Here is a 21,848-nt window from a genome sequence, read left to right as displayed (position 1 = left end):
TGTTGTCAAACTTCGCAACACCGCGGCGGGGCCAACACACCCACTGTGAATTCAGCTCTGCCATTGGATAAAATCCACCGAAGCTTTTCTAGCCAATCATATTTTACTCCTACGGGGCAGGAACATTCAGGGCCAATGAAAACCATAAGGAGGTGGATTGGCACGAAGAGCCAATGAATATTACAAATCGGCATTTCCCTTCTTCTTAAAACCAAGTTCACGCCATTCGATCCCTCCCTCTCAATCCCTGTTCTAAATCAGGCAACAACCGTTTTCACCCATCTCCCAATACACAAAAGGAAATATAATCATGTCCGAGAAACTACCCTTCAAAGTTGGTCAGTATCACATTTTGTTATTGCTTTGTCATGCATTGATATTGGTAACCGGTAGTTAGATAGTGGATCGACTAGATAGTTGCAGTAGCTAACTGTTCATCGTGTATTAATGCCCACAGATATTAGATAAGTACTATTAGCTATATGTTAGCGTCAGTCAGTTTAGTATTACCTTGGATATGAGGACTGATAGTTTACCTCGGCTCCTTGAGTCAACGTTGATCTTTTAATACGAATGTTGTCTCAGATGTGACACATTGTGAGGTTGCAGGCGACACTTTGTTGATACTGCAACACATTGCGTAGTGGGATGCTAGTTGTGTACAATGAGTTACACTTGTAATACAGTACTACATGCGTTTTTATCAAATGCATGTGGAATTGTTTAATGTTTTGTTGACAGGAAGGAAGGAATCCGTATATAACACTGCCAAGCAAGCATGGTTTCATTCAGAAACCTCTTCTGTTAGAGGTAGTGGTAGTTGTAGTTCATTTAAGGATGTTGGTGAGTCACAGTCGTTTTGTCCGCTAGTCAGAAAAACTACATCCACAATAAGCCATTGCGCAATGCCGCCACTTTGTTGATTGACAGGCACAGACTAAGCGAGCGGTGAAATCACACAGTGTACTACTGTGAGTTGAAACTGCACGTGGTGGATTAAAACAAATCTTTGTGCTTTGAAGGTTTTATTGTTAGTCTTTGGACTCAGAAAGCCTAAAGTCGATTTTAATACCCCAAACCAATTTCGATTGCACGTATCAATCTGTACGCTAGAATCACTGTACCCTATTGTAAAGATTTACTGTTAGCAGGAAATGTCTGATTAAATGAGTCAATAGAGTTGGCAGATTCTGAATCACGCATTGGTCAGGCCTGCACACGTTTGAAATATCTCGGTGTCGGTGTCTCCCAATCCCCTGTGAACCGTTGCGTGTCATGCAGGTGTTTTGTCAGAAGCAACTAGAAGCTTAGTTACTCTGTCATAGTAGTAGTGATATGGTAGTCAGCTGGACTTTGACCTTTCTGTAGGCCAGAGTTCCCCAAGTATTACACACACACACACACACACACACACACACACACACACACACACACACACACAAACACGTGTGTGTGTATATATAAACGTTAAATCGAGCCATTGGTGAATGGACCCCAAATTTCTTGAAGGGTTTAACGGTTTCTAAGACCTGTCTCTCTCTCTCTCTTCCTCTGCCTTTTGAGGGAAGTTATGCCTCTTGTGGCAGTTTTGCTGACTCAGGACATATTTGGAACACTTGAGTTCACCAAATTGACCTGGAGAATCCTGAGATGCATACCTATAAAACACACACACACAAGGCCACCAGTTGGACTTCATGAACCCGTGGAGATTCAGGTCTGCTCCAGTTTAGGGAGGGTTGCTTCAGTGCTGGCTGCCCCCAGGCAGAGCATGGGTGTAGGGGTGTGGTCTGGTCATGAGAGCCCTGGAGCCTGCAGTGTATGATTGCAGCTGTTGGAACCAGCAGCCAGTGGAGGACTGGCAGGCTGCTTCCAGTATCAGACTGACTGTCATTCAGAGCACAGCTGCCCTGTGGCTGTGCAGCTCTGCAGTGCTGACCTGAGCCAGGCTGCTCTCCTACTAACCCTGACCCTAAGCAGGCTGCTTTCTTACTGAGCCTGACCCTAACTAAGCTGCTCTCCTACTGAGCCTGACCCTGACCAGGCTGCTTTCTTACTGAGCCTGACCCTAACCAGGCTGCTCTCCTACTGAGCCTGACCCTAACCAGGCTGCTCTCCTACTGAGCCTGACCCTAACCAGGCTGCTCTCCTACTGAGCCTGACCCTAACCAGGCTGCTCTCCTACTGAGCCTGACCCTAACCAGGCTGCTCTCCTACTGAGCCTGACCCTAACCAGGCTGCTCTCCTACTGAGCCTGACCCTAACCAGGCTGCTCTCCTACTGAGCCTGACCCTAACCAGGCTGCTCTCCTACTGAGCCTGACCCTAACTAAGCTGCTCTCCTACTGAGCCTGACCCTAACTAAGCTGCTCTCCTACTGAGCCTGACCCTAACTAAGCTGCTCTCCTACTGAGCCTGACCCTAACTAAGCTGCTCTCCTACTGAGCCTGACCCTAACCAGGCTGCTTTCTTACTGAGCCTGACCCTAACTAAGCTGCTCTCCTACTGAGCCTGACCCTAACCAGGCTGCTCTCCTACTGAGCCTGACCCTAACTAAGCTGCTCTCCTACTGAGCCTGACCCTAACTAAGCTGCTCTCCTACTGAGCCTGACCCTAACCAGGCTGCTCTCCTACTGAGCCTGACCCTAACTAAGCTGCTCTCCTACTGAGCCTGACCCTAACTAAGCTGCTCTCCTACTGAGCCTGACCCTAACCAAACTGCTCTCCTACTGAGCCTGACCCTAACTAAGCTGCTCTCCTACTGAGCCTGACCCTAACTAAGCTGCTCTCCTACTGAGCCTGACCCTAACTAAGCTGCTCTCCTACTGAGCCTGACCCTAACTAAGCTGCTCTCCTACTGAGCCTGACCCTAACTAAGCTGCTCTCCTACTGAGCCTGACCCTAACTAAGCTGCTCTCCTACTGAGCCTGACCCTAACTAAGCTGCTCTCCTACTGAGCCTGACCCTAACCAGGCTGCTTTCTTACTGAGCCTTTCCGTGGCGACGCAGTGGAACGGTGTTGTGATTCTGCTCTTGGAATGAATGTCTCTGTATGTGTTCCTGACTGGTGGTTGTTAACGACCTTCCCTCCCTGCAGCTGATATCAGCCTGGCCGAATGGGGCAGGAAGGCCATCGACATCGCAGAGAACGAGATGCCAGGCCTGATGAAGATGAGGGAGAAGTACGGCCAGTCCAAGCCCCTGAAGGGCGCCCGCATCGCAGGCTGCCTCCACATGACGCTGCAGACCGCCGTGCTCATCGAGACCCTCACCGACCTGGGGGCGGAGGTGAGGGAGGGGGGGAGGGGGAGGGAGGGAGCTGAAGGGATGACATGGGTGGAGGGAGGGAGGGAGGGAGGGGGGGAGGGAGGGAGCTGAAGGGATGACATGGGTGGAGGGAGGGAGAGACAATAGGGGGTAGGTAATACGGGGAGAGATAAAAAGAGTGTGTTGGGGGAAGAGAAAGAGGGAGAAAGTGTTTGTTGAGATCCTCCCCGACCTTGGGGGTTGAGATGAGCAGATGGCAGGTCCCACTTTACCATCAGTTTTACTCTAAATATAATTCTCTCTGAGCCCTGACCTCTGGCTCATTTATAGTGGGATGTGTTCTGTGGGAAGCCTGCCCCCTGCCTCTCTTTCCTCCCTGTGTCTCCTCAAGGCCATGCAGAGTTTATCAAAGCCAGTTGCCTTTATCTGCTCTGTCACAAGCACACACAGGAGGGAGGAGGGAGGGGTGCGGGTTAGGAGCCAGAGCCTGCTGCCTAACTGCCTCGGGGACTATATTTGTTAACCTCTTTGTGTCGTGTTGCCCCTCCTCTGTCCTCGTGTTCCTGCTCCCTGGTCACATTTACATTTAGTCATTTAGCAGACGCTCTTATCCAGAGCAACTTACAGTAAGTGCAGTCCCCCCGAGGCAAGTAGGGTGAAGTGCCTTTCCCAAGGACACAACGTCATTTTTGCACAGCCAGGAATCGAACTGTCAACCTTCTGATTAATAGCCCGATTCCCTAACCGATCAGCCATCTGACCCCGTCTCTGTTCCAGGTCCAGTGGTCAAGCTGCAACATCTTCTCCACCCAGGACCACGCTGCATCTGCCATCGCCAAGACTGGCGTCCCAGGTACGCCCTCTCTCACCTGCACCGCAAACCTGCCAACACTGGTACACCCACCTGCACCACAAACATGGCAACTCTATTACACACCTGCCACGCACCACAAACCTGGCAGCCCTTTTTTCCCTGGATCAGTGCCAGGCCGTCTTCTCCACTAACACAGTTAAAGTGATCCGGCTCAGACCGGGCAAGCTGGTTTTCTGGTGATCTCCTGCTGGAGGGATGAAGGCAGGAACTGGAGGAGTGGGGAGGAGGGATGAAGGCAGGAACTGGAGGAGTGGGGAGGAGGGATGAAGGCAGGAACTGGAGGAGTGGGGAGGAGGGATGAAGGCAGGAACTGGAGGAGTGGGGAGGAGGGATGAAGGCAGGAACTGGAGGAGTGGGGAGGAGGGATGAAGGCAGGAACTGGAGGAGTGGGGAGGAGGGATGAAGGCAGGAACTGGAGGAGTGGGGAGGTTGGGTGAGCACACCTCAGGCTGGCAGTGGCACTGTGTTTCAGTGGCATTTCCGAGTCACCTGTCTAGTTTAGTGGTTTGGCCTTTGCTGAGCCAGAGCTGCAGTGAAGCCGCCCTCTAGTGCTGCTGTGGTGAGGGGGGAGGGGAGAGGCATGGAAATCAATTTTACCAAGCTCCAACTTATCCGTTTGTGCTCGGACCACAGTGATTCAGACTAATCAGCGTTCTATGAGGAACTACTGGCAGCTACGGGCGTGGTTGAAGCTAGCCTGTCATAGATGGTGATAGATGGAGGATTCAACCAATCAGCTGAGGGGAGGAGAGAAGGCTGCTTTGGTGCGGTTGGATCCGGGCCCACGCTGGCTTAGTTTTGTCTCCATGGTGACCCAGCAGGAGTAGTCCAGTATAATCCTCTCATCTCCTTCAATCATTAGTTGAGTGGTTCTGATAGAAACACTCTCTAGTTAAACAGATACTGAAAGTAACATACTGTTGACTGAATATTCTATTTCAAAAGGGAATTCAAATATGTTGTTATACATGTTACATTCAAATGAATGTAACATGTATAATGTAACACTCCCTCCCTCCCTCCCTCCCTCTAGTGTATGCCTGGAAGGGGATGACAGATGAGGAGTATGTGTGGTGTATTGAGCAGACCATCTACTTTAAGGATGGCCAGCCCCTCAACATGATTCTCGACGACGGAGGAGACCTCACCAACATGGTGCACCAGAAGTTCCCCAAACTGCTTGCAGGTACTAACAACACACACACCTGTCTCATGTCCTCCTCACCCCACGACTGAACACCCTGTCTCTTTCAGATTGCAATGTCAGAACGTAGCTCTGGGTAGAAGTTCCTGGGAAAATGTCCTTATATTGACACAACTTGCTTTGTTTAGTTTGTTTACCTGCCAGCTATGAGCCAACATAGTCATTGGCATCTGTACTTCAGTAGAATAATGTGCAGTCTTTATGTCTCACCTGACGTGTCTTAAAGGCAGGTTATATAACCAATTCCAACCAAAGGGTGTATGTGTGTGTGTAAGAGCAGATGCTAACCCTTATGCTCCTGAGAGACCTCCTGACCACACAGTAGTCATCTCAGCCCCAGACACGCCCTAAAGCACAGCTCCTGGGATAGTTCTGGAAGGTTTGGTTTTGTAAACTGTTTAGTAAGGCAGCGTCGGCTGTTCCTTCGGATGCAGTTCCCAGCCTGTCATCCTTAGTATCAAACACCGGGTGGCGCTGTTACTCCTGACAGTCTGAATGTTTGGATCAATACTTGACTCGTTCTCATAACTCATGTTTCTGAAGTGACTAAGATAATGGGCTGTTTGGTCCTGTGCTTGGTGAGCTTATAACCCTCGTGCTGCCTTCGGGTCACATGACCCAAAGGTTCATAACGAACCATCGTTGTGTTTACCCAATTTTACCCAATACAAAAACAAATAAAAATCATTTTCTTTTAACCTTCGCAATGTGGAGGGTCTGAGACAGCCTGACGGTTAAAAGAAAATGCTTCACTTTGTTTTTGTATGCGGTAAAGTTGTCACAATACGACGGTGGGTAACAATGACTGATGGGTCAGAATGACCCGAAGAGAACACAAGGGTTAAAGAAGATGTTGCTGTTGGTCGTCGGTGATATGTAGGATTCTGTGAAGCCCTTCGTGACGGTTCTCATAAAAAGGACAATAGAAACTAGAGAGGGTACAATTTCTGGGGAAATTGTAGGGTGTGCTTGCTTGCGTCGGTTGCACAGGGGTCCGTTTGTGAATGACATTTTTACAACTGATTTCTGTATATTTTATATGAAAATGCATAGCTATTATTTATAAAGATTAAATAGATTTAAAAAAAAGACAAAAATTCTGCTCATTTACAACTGAAAATACGAGTGAAGTGTAGAATGAAATAGATGTCTTCTCATTTCCCCTGCAAGAAGCAGCCTCATCGTTGAATCAAAACGAATACATTTGGCAGACCGGTGTAAAAATTGACCTAATCTCTATGACTTAAACGTCATTTTAAGTTTTTCCCTTCTCGTGATATTTTCAGGCATGTAGCCTACTCATTGCATTCATTCATTAATAAAGAACCCCCTTTGAAGATTATTCTACGACGTTACCCGGCAGTAGAAGATGGAATCGCGATTCAAACATTACCATCTGCTAACTGAAAATATGCCCCCCAAAACGTAAATAAGCTTGACATTTATTTAGTGGAAAATCGCTCATTCATAAAAGGCTCACTGGTAGCGACCATTGTCAGTAACAACGCAAAATGCGATATAGCCCTGTGTGGAGAAGCTGCCCCGGTAAATTGTACTACTACGGTACAGTACTAGTAGACTACTGCTGTGTTCGTCTTGGTAGCGATTGCGTTGGTTGAATTGGATTTAACGTTCCGTTGTATGGTTTAGGCTGAAATTAATTATTTTCATTAACAGATTGACAACGTTTAGGCTGTGGCAATGAAGTTCAGGTTAGTAGTTAGATAGACTTTTGATTTAAGTACAGTAAGGAGAGTGCCGAACATGTTCTGTCGCCGTTTGACTTCCTAAACAGCTGTGTAGTGTAGATGTTTTTGTAGTGTGTCCCGCGTAAGCTACAGCGTTGCAGTTAGCTACACTGGTTTGAAACCACAGGTAATGGTAATTTCACCAACAAATCGTTTACTAATGTCAGAATAAATCCTACAACGAAAATGTATATGTGAGGAATGTGTATTTTAACGATTGAAAACAGATACATCATAGACTGTAGTATGTGTTGCCCGGGCAACACAGGCTATAATGTCATGATGCTAATACTTCAGTGAAATAGTAGACTACTGTTTCCGAAAGTAGATGTACTTACTTAATAATATCAGCTTATATTGTAGTTACATTACACATCACATTTGTGTGTCATATCACAAAGTAAAATGAGTAAATAGTTATCACCCTGGCCTCTATAGTTAGCCTAGCTATCCCTTAACAGATGCGAAACGAATGTTCTGCCAAAGGTAGTCACGCGTGTTTTCGTGACGTAGTGACGTTAGTAACGTCAGTGACTGTGGCTAGCAAATTAGCTGCCTTGCAGTAAAGCTATAGTTAGCCTAGCTATCCCCCAAGTTAACAGATACGAAACGAATGTTCTGCCAAAGGTAGTCACGCGTGTTTTCGTGACGTAGTGACGTTAGTAACGTCAGTGACTGTGGCTAGCAAATTAGCCACCGTTAGCTTCACTTTTCGCCACAAAAACTTAACTTCAGCCTAAACCATGCAACGGAACGTAAATCCCAATAGAAGCAACTCAATCGCTACCAAGACGAAACTTTTGACACCTAGGTTGTCTAGGTAGGCCAAATATTGACTGAGTTTTAGGGGGGCAAAAAGAAATACAAATAATAATAATAATAATAATAATATATATGTGAGAGAACAAAGGTTGTGCTCTCGCCGAAGGCTTGAGCACACCCAATAAAGTTTGGACTGATGTGAATGATTGCCAGGCCCCTTAATATCTGAGGGTGGAGACAATTTTTGACGTGTGTGTGTGTGTGTTCGTCCAGGAATCCGTGGCTTGTCAGAGGAGACCACCACTGGAGTCCACAACCTGTACAAAATGCTGAAGAAAGGCGAGCTCAAGATCCCCGCCATCAACGTCAATGACTCCGTCACCAAGGTAACGCAGAAATAAGACCTGTGTGCCACTAGGCCACATCTCTCCATACCAGTGGTGTGCTCTGGTAATCTCCACTGAGTGAAGGCCTAAAGAAGCCAAACCCCTCCTCCCCTCTCCAGAGTAAGTTTGACAACCTGTACGGCTGCAGGGAGTCTCTGATCGACGGGATCAAGCGTGCGACGGACGTGATGATCGCCGGCAAGGTCGCGGTGGTGGCAGGGTACGGGGACGTGGGCAAAGGCTGCGTCCAGGCCCTCCGAGGCTTCGGCGCTCGCGTCATCGTCACCGAGGTGGATCCCATCAACGCCCTTCAGGCTGCCATGGAGGGTCAGTGTGTGTGTGTGTGTGTGTGGTCGTGTTTACCTCCCTTGTGGGGACCAGAAGTCCTCACAAGTATAATGAACTAAAAGGAAAATGAATCTTGTGGGGACATGTTTATGGTCCCCACAAGGTCAAGTACTATTTTTAGGGGGTTTAAGTTAAGTTTAGAATTAGGTTTCGGGTTGGAATTACATGAAAGGTTAGGGTTCAGGGTAGGGTTTAGGGTTAGAGAAAGTGTCGGCCCTTACTAGGATAGTAAAACAAACCTGTGTTTAAAATATTTATTTTGTGTCTGTATTAAATACCATACTGTAATAGAAGCCATGATGAGTTTTTAATGGTTATTATGACAGTGATGGTACCTCTGTCATAACTCCTCCCTCCCTGCCCTGCAGGCTACGAGGTGACCACTATGGAGGAGGCCTGCATGGAGGGCAACATATTTGTCACCACCACTGGCTGTGAGGACATCATCGTTGGCAAGTAGGTACCAGCGAGAGCAACAGCATTTTAGGACCAGAAGTGGCTAACTTTTAGAAGTATTAGCAGGCAGCTCCTCCTTGGCACATTTTGATGTAGTACCACCAGGTGGCAGCACCACCACATCACATTGCTGTAATACCTCCAGATACCAGCAGGTGGCAACACCACCACTGTACGTGGACCTCCAGATACCAGGCTACTCATGCTTATCTGAAAAGGCAGTTGTTCCTAAACACATGACATGTAGGAGAACGTTTGAACTATATTTAACTGTGCATATCTGTGTTTCTTCCAGACACTTTGAGCAGATGAAGGATGACTCCATTGTGTGCAACATCGGACATTTTGACTGCGAGATTGAAATGAGCTGGCTCAACGCTAACGCTGCAGAGAAGATCAACATCAAGCCACAGGTACTCCAACACACATCCCCCTCACACACACACACACACACACAAGATCATGTACACCCTCACCTCACACCCACCCAGACTCCCTTCCCCCTTACACATCCCCTCACACACACACACACATGCTCACTCAGTCCCGTGCCTGTCCTCCCAGGTGGATCGTTACCGTATGAAGAGCGGTCGGCACATCATTGTGCTGGCGGAGGGCCGTCTGGTGAACCTGGGCTGTGCCATGGGTCATCCCAGCTTCGTCATGAGCAACTCCTTCACCAACCAGGTCCTGGCCCAGATCGAGCTGTGGAAGAACACCAGCAAGTACCCCCTGGGGGTCTACTTCCTGCCCAAGAAGGTCAGAGGTCACACACACCACCATCACTTCCTGTCCTGGCTGTCTGAGGGCTGGGAAGACATGATGTTTCAGGGCACATGCATCCCAGGTGGCGGGTGACAGTTGGGTGGAAGCTGCTTCGGAGTGCTAGTGTTTCTCGTGTGTGTCCTTGTGAGAGTCCAGTGAGACAGGGCCGTCTTGTCCTTGTGAGAGTCCAGTGAGACAGCGCCGTCTTGTCCTTGTGAGAGTCCAGTGAGACAGGGCCGTCTTGTCCTTGTGAGAGTCCAGTGAGACAGCGCCGTCTTGTCCTTGTGAGAGTCCAGTGAGACAGGGCCGTCTTGTCCTTGTGAGAGTCCAGTGAGACAGCGCCGTCTTGTCCTTGTGAGAGTCCAGTGAGACAGGGCCGTCTTGTCCTTGTGAGAGTCCAGCTCTGCACCTGTCATCCAGCAACTTTCCCCACTGCACCAGTGGGAACGGATGCCGTCCAGAAACGCTTCCTGAGTTCTCCACTCCCTAGCCCCTTACTTCCTAACCTCTTACTCCCTAGCCTGTCACTCCCTACATCTGTACTCCTGAGTGTTACGTCCCCCCCTAGGTTAGGGGTGGGTACTTTATGTTTGTTTCTTTGCTTTGGTACCGTCCAGCCCCTTTCCCCACACATACCACCGCGTTATAATGTTTGCTTACCGAGGCGAATAAAGCCCTGCTTGACCGTGGTTGCTGTTTGGCATTGTTATTGGTGTTTTGCTCACACACATCTGGGGGTCCTTGGGCTGTGGGGTGTCGGGTCCCCCTCTTACGGGAGGTAGACTATAACACCGAGCCCCTTGCGTTCTATCCTCCTCCTCCCTAGCTTCCGATCCTCCTCCTCCCTAGCTTCCTAACCTCCTCCTCCCTAGCTTCCTAACCTCCTCCCTAGCTTCCTAACCTCCTCCTCCCTAGCTTCCTAACCTCCTCCCTAGCTTCCTAACCTCCTCCTCCCTAGCTTCCTAACCTCCTCCTCCCTAGCTTCCTAACCTCCTCCTCCCTAGCTTCCTAACCTCCTCCTCCCTAGCTTCCTAACCTCCACCCTAGCTTCCTAACCTCCTCCTCCCTGGCTTCCAAACCTCCTCCTCCCTAGCTTCCTAACCTCCTCCTCCCTAGCTTCCTAAGCTCCTCCTCCCTAGCTTCCTAAGCTCCTCTTCCCTAGCTTCCTAACCTCCTCTTCCCTAGCTTCCTAACCTCCTCCTCCTTAGCTTCCTAACCTCCTCTTCCCTAGCTTCCTAAGCTCCTCCTCCATAGCTTCCTAAGCTCCTCCTCCCCAGCTGTGAGGGTCTAAGTGCTGCCGTCTGGTTCCCTCAGAGCAACAACCAGACATGTCAGATCAACACAATTATCTCAATTATCTAAAGAAGTTTCTAGCACATGTGCACGTGTTTAGTTTGATGGTTACAATTCCCTAATTCTCTCTCTCTCTCTCTCTCTCTCTCTCTCTCTCTCTCTCTCTCTCTCTCTCTCTCTCTCTCTCTCTCTCTCTCTCTCTCTCTCTCCTTCCCCCCCCCCCTTCTAGCTGGATGAGGAGGTGGCCGCTGCCCACCTGGACAAACTGGGAGTGAAGCTCACCAAGCTGTCAGACAAGCAGGCCAAGTACCTGGGTCTTCCCCGCGAGGGCCCCTTCAAGCCCGACCACTACCGCTACTGAGCCCCCTCGCTTGGGACTTGGGGGTAGAATTTGAGGTTGTGGGGGGGGGGGGGGGGGGGGGGGTGGTGGTGTGTCGGGGTGAAGGAGGTGAGGCAGGGTGTGGGTATGTGGAAGTCCTGTTCCAGGACCCAAGAGTAGAACATTGCTGCGGAGGCTCTGCTGTAGCCTGTTCTCCCTCACACTGTCTGTCCTACACATGCACACCTGTCAACACCTACACGCTTCACTTGCTGCCAGACCATTACCTCTGCTCTCTCTGGCCTGCCTACGACGACAACAACAACATGGATGACATGGCTTCTAAAGACACCATTCTTGTTATAAATTGCATTCCCTGTTTTGATTCTGTTACTAGAAGGCCTGCTGAGTAAAGGAGAGCCATAAAAAACAAAACATCACCAGCTTGCCTGGACATCCCAGCCCCCACCCCACTTTCTAGTGGTCACAGGTGCATTGTACATGTGGCTAGCTGTCTTAATCACCTCCTTCGAGCTTGTATGTCTTCAAGAAACTGTGTCTATCGCTCGCTGTCTCTGTCCCTCCCTCCCACCACTTCCGTTCTTCTCAGCCTGAAATTTTGGCTGAAATGGGGAAAAAAAAAAAAACATGTCTACAAAACATTTGGCATTCGTTTCATTACCTCGAGCCTCGTTTTTTTTTTTTTTTATGGTTGTTAATCTGATTGGTTGTCTTGTGTGAAGGGAGGGAGGGGATCCAGCTGAAACGGTTGCAGACTTGTTCGTCCCCATGTGTCATCTCTGCTGTCCCCCCATACGGAGTGTGATGCAATAAAGAACGGGTTGAACTTGTATTTCTGCTCTGTGTATTTCTTCTACTTTCAAGTGAGGACCAACTTTAGTACACAACTTTCCACGTCTACACTTAACTATGCATCTACACTTAACTACAAACGAAGGGCGGAGGGCCAGACAGGCTTCATTGTTTCACATCCTGGAGCAATGATGATTATGCTGATTGGGGTGGTGATGATGATGTTGAAGTGGCCATGAAAGTGTCCTGGTTTCCTCTGACACCTAGCTGGACAATGCAGCCTGGCTGGGGTTCCTGTGCTGGCAGGCAGAATGAGAACCAGCTGGGATACATGCAACATCCCACCTCCTCTGTTATAACTCTCTCTCTTTCCTCTACTGCTCGCATCCCCTCCTCCTTCCAGCTGGCCACACCACCCCCCAGCAACCTACCCCGGCCAGGGGCTGTCCTAACCAGGGGCCTGAACTGTGCTTAAATCCTTGAAACGCCTCATTATTGTTTCCATATCATTTCTGCTTTACGCTGATTGGATAAAAAAAAAACTTGGCAACGATCCTCACATTTTGATTTTGGATAACTTTTTCTTGTGTGGAAACACCAGATTTTGGATTCACATGGGTTAATAAAAGACAGTTAAACCATAAAGGATTCAGAACAAATCATATTAATTGTAGCAGAAATGTTCTTGGATTTATTTCAATGTATTTATCATGTATTATTTATTCCAAGCATAATAGTGTCCACGTGGAAGACAAAAAATTATATATTGGAATGCATTGGTAAACTGACATAAGAAAATCATGTTGGCATTTTAAAGTGTTTTACGCCGCTTTTCAGTCATGAATATACATTCCAGGGCATAGTCGGATGCAAGCATTTGAACACTGTAACTTAATGGAAAAAAGTGCTGATCGTATTAGGGTCCTTTATAGACAGACATGTATAGCTACAGTTGGTCCTTAATAGTTGGAACATAAAACAAAATTACTAGGCCAGTGTTGAGATCAGTTGGCGAACTCCGTGAACTGGATGTAGAAACTTTTAAATCTTGATTGGCATGTGAAAAATGTCAAATTGTGAGGATTCCGGCATTCGGGGCGCTGTAAAATATATTTGATGGAACAAGTTCTAAATATAAAGAGACAGAAAAGGTTCCCGGAAAATTCTCATGAGGGAAAATATCAACAAACGTCAAAATATAAAAGTAGTTGCTCTTTTGAATTTGCAGATTCCTGACAACATTATCTTTCTTAGAACCACAAACAATATTGTGTCGGGAAAAAATGCTCATTTTATTTATAATCTTTCAATAGTCTTGCAACGATAGTCCGGCGATTTATGCGATTTTAGGCCTTCTGTAAGGCTACAGGCCACATTCACAAATCCTCCTGCTTAGTCTCCACAAAAAGAACGCAAAACCAGATGTCAATCTTCTGTAGTCAAGCAAGTAGCCTATTGTATATCGCGGACCCGTGTTGCTTCTTGGAGTGCAGAAGATTCAGCAGCGCGGATTCCCCATCCTACAGTAACACACGGTCTTGAAGAGGCGACAGTGGCAGAAAGCACATTGCTCACAGCACACGTTACTGGGAGACTTACAGCTGCCCCACAACGGCACACAGTTAGGAGGTGGCGGGGGCCGTTTCTTTTTTGTACTAAACTTGTTCTGCTGGATAGAGAGAGAGAAGATGGGGATTAAATGTAGCAGTTGCTTCGTCAATCAATAGACCCCCAAACATTGATGCTTTCTGTTTTGTATGGCCTACCTTTTTTGGTTTCTTCGATTTTTTATTTTTCTTCACTGTTTTAGGCAGTTCTGAATAGATTGATAAGAGACATACATTAGAATACCACTTATATCTAACCCCAGTAAAATCATACACACTGAAGACTGTCACCCAACACATTTTTGGTTCGGTTTTTAACGGTTTTCAGGCAAGTAAGCAGCCAATACATTCACACGCACGCACACTAAGACGAACCTATTATCAGGATTGGTGGAGCGTCAGAGGGCACGTGGGTCCCCAGGTCACCATTAGATGACCTGTTTGGAACCAGGGACTGCTCAGGGACCATGTGACCTTGGACCAACTCCAGGCTCGAGCAGGCCAGGACCAGGCAGACCAGCAGCAACACTGGTGGCATCTGAACAACAACATAACATGATCCTAATCATTCAATGGAACAGATGTGGGTTTGTACCAAGCAGCTTTGATAAGCATCTTTAATAAACAAAAAATAGACAGTAATGCAGTCCTAAATATATCAATCTTCCTTTGAATATTATGTATATTAACTGAAATGTTGTTTGACACAATGTTCCTTAGATATATTAACTACAATAATAACAGAACAGAAGTAAAAATAATTGAAAAGCTTTCAATAGTTTCAAGTACATAAATGGTAAAAACAACAAATAAATAATAATAGTATCACAATAACTTGGTTATTATTTTAACATTAATAATGATTATGTATTTAGTATTGTCTTTAAAACAAACAAAAAAATTACAGCACACATTTGAGTATCTTTTTGATCGGGACGTCAGATATTTTCTCTTGAGTGTGTAAAGAGATTTGTGAGAAATTGCCCAATCCCCCTCTCTGCAGGCAGAGTCATCCATCCTAAGCCATCTACTGAACAGAAAACCCAACTGTCAACAGCAAAGCACTTCTGGAGACCCCCTAACTTTATCAAAGCGCTCCACATTCTGTTTGTGTGTCAACGAGACAAACTCATCAAACAGGCAGGCCACAATTAAATGTCTGTGTTTGTTCAAATCCAATCCAATTTTATATTTTATTTGCGTAGCACTTTTTACAATCAATTTACTGAAGGTACAGATTCACAGATGACCACAAATCAGCACCTACAGTATAATCAAGCTAACACCCAGGACACTTTACCCCTTTGGTTTTTAGATAAACAAAATCTTAAAAATAATTTTTACCCAAATGTTATCGATGTGCAGGAAAAAATGTCAACAGGAGTCTAGGGGTAATAAAAAATGCAATATAATAAAAAATGTTTTTGTTAAACAACGATCACAAAACTCATTCATCAGTTAAAAAGAATAAAAAACCTATATCTATATTCAGTCTTTGTACTATGGGGTCCTGATTATTTAAACTGCTGAAAATATTGAATACACATGGGATGGCGCGATAGTAAAAGTTTTACATGCAAGTCAAAAAATAGAGCAGTATGTTACAACGTCAAAAGGTGTAAAAAAGTAGCTAATCCACAGCTATAACTGAAATCAAACATGATACAAAAAAAAAAAAAATGGAGTGTGAACACCTCCATTGCTTAAAGGTTTTCATCAAATCTAATTTTATAGTAATTTATTCCACTGTCATGAAAATCACGTTAATTTGTTTAACAGAATGAATCTTTACTAAAAATGGTGACCACTTCTTCAGCTCATTGATGTTGTTGTTACCTCTTTATTTATCACACTGTGTAATTATTTGAATTAATAAATTCACAGCTATGAAATCCAAAACATTATATTTTCAGAGTTTTATCTACATCCAACTGGGAAAAGGTAGCAGTTATGTACCAGATTTTAGTGTTTCACCAACCTCCATTCCAATTCTCAATTTAATAGAATACTCGAACGCCTAAACATTGGCGCCCACCCCACGAAAATATCCTTAGCTGTCAGAACTCTGACAGTAAAATAAGGTCCTACAGACCTGTCGTTCCAGGTCATTTAAGAACACAGTTCAGAGATTTATCTATTCCTCTATAGCTGGTGTGTGTGTGTGTGACTTTGTATGTCACATCTGCAGCTCTGCCTGCCTTTTTTATCAGCCAGTAGTCTTTCGTGCAAGTCCACTGTTTCTAACACTATCGTTACCTGTTCGAGTTCTCTGCGATTCACCAAGGAAACTATAGAAACGCCTATTGGGATCACCTTAATATTTTGCACGCATCGATTCTTTATCAATGCTAAGCAAAATATTCTAATGACGCTACTCGTTTTGCGCTACCTGTTTTGCTCAATACTAAATCTTAATCCAGTAGCACAAAGTCATGAAGTCTCCAGACTTACCTTCGGTGTGCTAGCTGGGCCCGTCAGGAGAGGTGTGTGAGGATGTCTTTCTTATAACAGGTCAGCACTAGTGTGTGTGCGCGCGTGTGTGTGTGTGTCGGCTGGTTGGAGAGCTGCTCCCACGTTGCTGGAGTAAAGGATTACCGGCTAGCTTCGGGGGCCAGAGTCCTCGCTGGATCAGGCAGGGGCGGGTCCACACGCCCAAAAAAAAACTCAGAGAGTCGGCCAGCCTGTTTCTGCGTCCCATAGTGGATAAGATATGCAGACCCTGTATTTATTAAGCACCCAAAAGTAGGAGTTATCTATCTATGACGGCGTGTGTCTTGTGAATGAAATGATATGTGAGGTACGTTTGTTAGCAGGTTATTAGGAGGTTGAGTGGAAGTTAGTAAGAAGTTAGTGACAGGTTGGTGGCAGGTTAGTGAGAGGTTGGTGAGGCCTGGGCCTCATTACAATGCTTTCCGGTATAACCCAGATTGAACCCCTATAAAACTGTGCAGCTAATGAAGAAGCTGATGCAGACATATAGATTACCCAGAGCTATGTCCTACATTTTTAATCAGCAACTGTGCTACATGGACCATCACACACACACACACACACACACACAATTAACTCTAATCCAATCCAGATCCAGCAGAAAGTTCCTAAAACCACTTAAATTGTCTTTGATATTCTCTGTGGGTTTGTATAATCTCAAAATATTATGAATAGTTTGTATGTGTTTGTGTACGTGTGTGTACGTGTGTGTGTAGGAGGAAGGGTGTGGTCATTGGTGTCATTCAAGTAGAAGTTTATCATCTAGTTACAGTAACAACAATGACAATTTCTCAAATTTAATTGAGCGATTAAGCTTCGGATTTGGAACTAGTTGATTTCATGCATGATAACCTGGAAATAATGATGGCTGCGAAACATGAAAGAGTTTATTACCGAGTGGCCTCCAGACCCGTGTTGACTCTACTCTGCTGTATTTATCTGCTCTCCCTGGCCTGCCAAGGCTGTTATTATCTCATAACAGCTATCAGACTATCACCCTCACCATCACTGCAGCCATACTCAGGTCTTCCACAGGCTCCCATGTGGAACATACAGATGACTCGTGTTCATTCATGGAACACGACCGCAAAATACAACATTGACAGAACTCAGAACATAATCCGTTGTATTTGCCTGAACATTCCCCGCCACCCCCCCCCCCCCCCCCCACACTACACTCGATATAATCGATTTGCTAATTTGAAAGAATGTCACATATTCCCTTCTCATTTTCATCCATCCGTTTTTACATCGTGGCTCTGTGTGCGGTCCAGGACCGGGTGACCAGACCATGGCTAAACCGCTGAGCCACACTAAGGGTTAGAAACACAAACCCAATCAAGTCTGTGTAATTCCTCCAATTCTGCTGAAAACAGAGTCTGAGTACAAAGTCTGATCGTGCTGGAGGGCATTGAATATTTCGCTACACTGTTCTGGGCATCAGTACTATAAAGGCTTCGCTAAGGAAATTGGACTCCCTTCAAACGTTCTTGAACTTTGTGATATTCCTAAAAAAAGATGGACAGGAGAGGACCGTCAGTCTGGTTCCAGTTTTCCAGAAAATTATCCCCATTTTAACTGTAACCGTACGCGCAGCACGGAGCCATGTCTTCAGTAACTTCTGACAGTCAGAGCCTCTGTAAAGCCAGATCGTTTACATGTCTCAACGCATTTTAGCAGCAGGGGTTGAAGTACAAATCTTTCCTCTCAAAAGATTCCAGCCATCTTTTAGTGGGAAAAATAACTGACACAAAACTCTGCAACAGCTTGTTGCACATGTTTCCATTTTAAACCAATAGGTGAGGAGGTCTGTTACGTAAGCATGGGATGAAAGCAGAAATAGACAGATTTCAACGTTTCAAAGCAGCAATTTTCCCTTTTTGATCAGTTATTAGCCTGCACCACATGAGACCTTATTAATCTGAATTGTCATGTTTGAATGTTAACTCTGTTAACATTCATGGATCCTAACAGGACCTCAGCAATCTAGGATGGTGACACACAGTTCTGATGAAGGACATTTTTTCTTGTGGTTATGCTGTTATATTTAGAGGACTGTGGTAGGACATAATGGTAAGCAGTGCCGGTCTTCGCTCATCTGGTGCCCTAGGCGAGATTCATCCTCAACTCTGATTCGGTGGGGCTGCTGCCCTGATGGTAAAGTTTAAGTACACCAACAGTTCCTCTTGATCGTGTTCAATGCTCTGTTCTTAGGTAGCCACAGGTGTTGCCTGATAGGGACTGGCCTGCCCACAGCTTGAACTGTGGCAGTTAAAACAACAACTCCCAGAAGGCCTTGCGCATACCCCAGGACAAGAACAAGGAAGTGAATGAGAGAGATGAAGGGGAGCAGCGAGAGACTGACCTAGAGGAAAATAAGGAGGAGGTGACAAAAGAAGAGGGGGGGATACGAGCGAAAGTTGGAGGGCTGAAAGTGAATGATGGTGCTCATCTTTCTTTCTGTCTGTCTTATCCCTGCTTGTTTGTTTAAGAAATATGAGATTACCTGGACGGTTTGAATTTATTTTACCAAGAGAAGAAGAAAAGGGAAAAAAGCTTGAATATACAGCATGTTACATAACATGTAACATGTACAACTCATGTTACATAACATGTAACATGCTGGTGTTATCATAGAAGAAGAAGAAGTCTAAGTTGCTGTCACCACAGAAGAAGTCCATATCTGTCAACTTCCTAGAGGAAGGGGATGCAGAGGTCAAAGGTGACGGTGGGTGGATGGAGTTGTACCCAGCCTGTGAACCGAGAACTCACATTGCATCCGGGCTGTCAGAAGCCATATCCACTTCGTACTCCTCAGGCCAGGACAAGGAGGACGTAAGAATCTCTGATGACATCACCTTCACTCAGAGACTCGGGGTGTGAGGGGGAAAGAGACTTCACACACAGTGAGGTAAAGGAGTCAGGTGGCTGAGCGGTGAGGGAGTCGGGCTAGTAATCAGAAGGTTGACATGTTGATTCCCGGCTGTGCCAAAAATGACGTTGTGTCCTTGGGCAAGGCACTTCACCCTACTTGCCTCGGGGGAATGGCCCTGTACTTACTGTAAGTCGCTCTGGATAAGAGCGTCTGCTAAATGACTAAAATGTAAAAGCACTTCCTAGCTCCTAGCTTCTGACTCCTCTATCTTAACAATTGTATGTTTACAGCTTGAGGCCTGTTGAGGTCAGAGACAGAACGGCTGTACTCTCCTCTCGAATCTACACCAGGGGTGTCAAACTCATTTTCACCGATGGCCACATCAGCATTATGGTTGCCCTCAAAGGGCCATTTATCTCTGTGTTTGGTGTCAAAATGACGACGGAGATTGTACTCTTTAACGACCGACATCGCCTCATAACACAAAATACATACAGTTTTTTCTCCTTGAAAACATGTATTCGCTTTCCCATCTTTCTTGAAACTGCCTTCCATCCAGGGCCAAATGCATCCTTCTTTGAATGGAGGTGCAGTGAACATTGTTTTGGGGTATCATGATTACGGAAAGGAATCGTACTATTTTTTCTATTGATACAATTTTCGAGACGGCTTATTGATCCGAGTGTTAATCAGGCGCAAAGCCATACGTTGTAAACATTCGGGGATTAGGCCAAATTTTTTGACGTATTCTGGGTTTGATGTGATGCTAGATAGTGACTTCCACAGTTAATGCGAGCGTGCACAGCACGCATCAGGTGAATAGGCATCAGCCTATTCGATAAGGCAGCTGTTGCGCTGCATTATGGGATTTGTAGTTTGTGTGTTATTGGTGCTTCATATCGCCGGGCCATAAAATAAAATGATCTCTCGGCTGGATTTAATTGTATGCCGGACCGAATGTGGCCGGCGGACCTTGAGTTTGACACGTATGCTCTCTCTCTCTCTCTCTTCTCTCTCTCTCTCTCTCTCTCTCTCTCTCTCTCTCTCTCTCTCTCTCTCTTCTCTCTCTCTCTCTCTCTCTCTCTCTCTCTCTCTCTCTCTCACACACACACACACAAGCAGGGTCAGTCTGGTCTCAGTCCCTCCAGCTGTCTGTGTAATTTTCATGAGAAGTCATGGAAAACATCATGAGAAAAAACATTGGTAATGAGAGCCAACCAAAAGCACAGTCTTTATGTCTGTACTTGGAATTTATTGCATGTGTCCTCAAGCTACCACTTTTCTTCCGTGACATTTAACATCCCAGCGTGCTGCCTCACAGGTCCTCTCTCACACACACACACACAAAACACACCACATCACACCACCCGACACCACACTCACACGCTGAGAGGACTCTCTGTCTCTCACACACACACACACACACACACACACACACACACTCAAAACACACCACATCACATCACACCACCCCACACCACACTCACACGCTGAGAGGACTCTCTCTCTCTCTCTCTCTCTCTCTCTCTCTCTCTCTCTCTCTCACACACACACACACACACACAAAACACACCACATCACACCACCCCACACCACACTCACACGCTGAGAGGACTCTCTCTCTCTTTCACACACACACACACACACACAAGTACACAATCACACATGGACACACAGCAACAACACTAAACACGCTAAACACTACACTAACAAACCGAAAGGATTTTGTCTCACACACATAAACACACACAACAAGCTAAAACACCGGCAAACTACATGCCATACTACATGTAATCTGTATTAATACCATATTACAACATACACTCACTAACAGTGTCGTAAACATAGCAGCAGGCACATGTGTAGTTTTACACTGACAAACAGGGTACACACACTCACAGACACACACTCACAAACACACACTCTCAGACACACACTCACAGACACACACTCACAAACACACACTCTCAGACACACACTCACAGACACACACTCACAAACACACAGCTGCTCCTGTTCAACATCACATCTCACTCAAGATAGAGGTGAGACAATAGTGAATAATGACTCTACTGAATGCCTGTTTCCTTCTTGGCAGGTCATATGGATGACCTGGGGGGGGGGGGGGTCTGCCTGGGAATGTGTGTGTGTGTGTGCGTGTGTGTGTGTGGGGGCGTGTGTGTGTGTGGGTGGGTGGATTTAGTTGTCTAACCACTACATATTTCCGCAGACTGGAGAAATGGAATGTTCCTGTTTAATCTCAGAAACTGCCATGTTTCCTTAACCACCTCTTCTCCTTCATCTCCTTTTACAGACCCAGGGAGGAGCCAAGTGATGGGACTCCTGGTCTGGTCCAATCGCATCCCAGCATTTTTGGGATTCCTTGGCTCGTCAACACAGCTCCAGGCAACCCAGTCTCATCAGATCTGGGATTGTCCAGGTAAGGGAGTGAGGAGGGAAGTCACAGAGATTAGACACGGCGCTGCATCACGACTGACTTGACGGGTGAGAGGAGAGGGGGAGCGAGAGAGGGAGGAGAAAATTCTGTTCATCTCTTTGTTCTTATTTAAACTCTTGTTTCCAGGATAGATTAAGTCCTCAACTGAAAAAAAGAGATTCTGACGGACTTGGTTATTGGAACA

The 21,848-nt window shown here is 46.2% G+C and overlaps 2 protein-coding genes across 2 annotated transcripts in view; one reads left to right on the top strand and one right to left on the bottom strand.

Annotated features, from left to right (window-relative positions):
* Positions 1-192: 192 nt before the first annotated feature.
* On the top strand, positions 193-12,274 carry ahcy (adenosylhomocysteinase). The gene is made up of 10 exons (XM_062471244.1): positions 193-338; positions 3,097-3,287; positions 4,044-4,119; positions 5,174-5,326; positions 8,128-8,240; positions 8,360-8,567; positions 8,957-9,044; positions 9,340-9,457; positions 9,609-9,803; positions 11,332-12,274. The coding sequence occupies exons 1-10, from the start codon at positions 311-313 to the stop codon at positions 11,461-11,463; spliced, it is 1,302 nt and encodes a 433-aa protein (XP_062327228.1). The 5' UTR covers positions 193-310; the 3' UTR covers positions 11,464-12,274.
* A 603-nt stretch (positions 12,275-12,877) lies between these two features.
* asip1 (agouti signaling protein 1) overlaps positions 12,878-21,848 on the bottom strand; it is a 14,956-nt gene continuing 5,985 nt past the window's right edge. Inside the window, exons 2-4 of the mRNA XM_062460296.1 lie at positions 14,217-14,379; positions 14,001-14,050; positions 12,878-13,903 (exon numbers count right to left, since the gene is read on the bottom strand). Coding sequence (XP_062316280.1) covers positions 13,733-13,903; positions 14,001-14,050; positions 14,217-14,379 — 384 coding nt within the window. The 3' untranslated portion in view covers positions 12,878-13,732. The remainder of the gene's footprint in view (positions 13,904-14,000; positions 14,051-14,216; positions 14,380-21,848) is intronic.

The sequence above is a fragment of the Osmerus eperlanus genome, chromosome 1 (assembly GCF_963692335.1).
Source record: "Osmerus eperlanus chromosome 1, fOsmEpe2.1, whole genome shotgun sequence".
Lineage (NCBI taxonomy): Eukaryota > Metazoa > Chordata > Actinopteri > Osmeriformes > Osmeridae > Osmerus > Osmerus eperlanus.
Note: the sequence above shows the minus strand (reverse complement) of the source record. Positions and strands in the feature narration are given on the sequence as shown.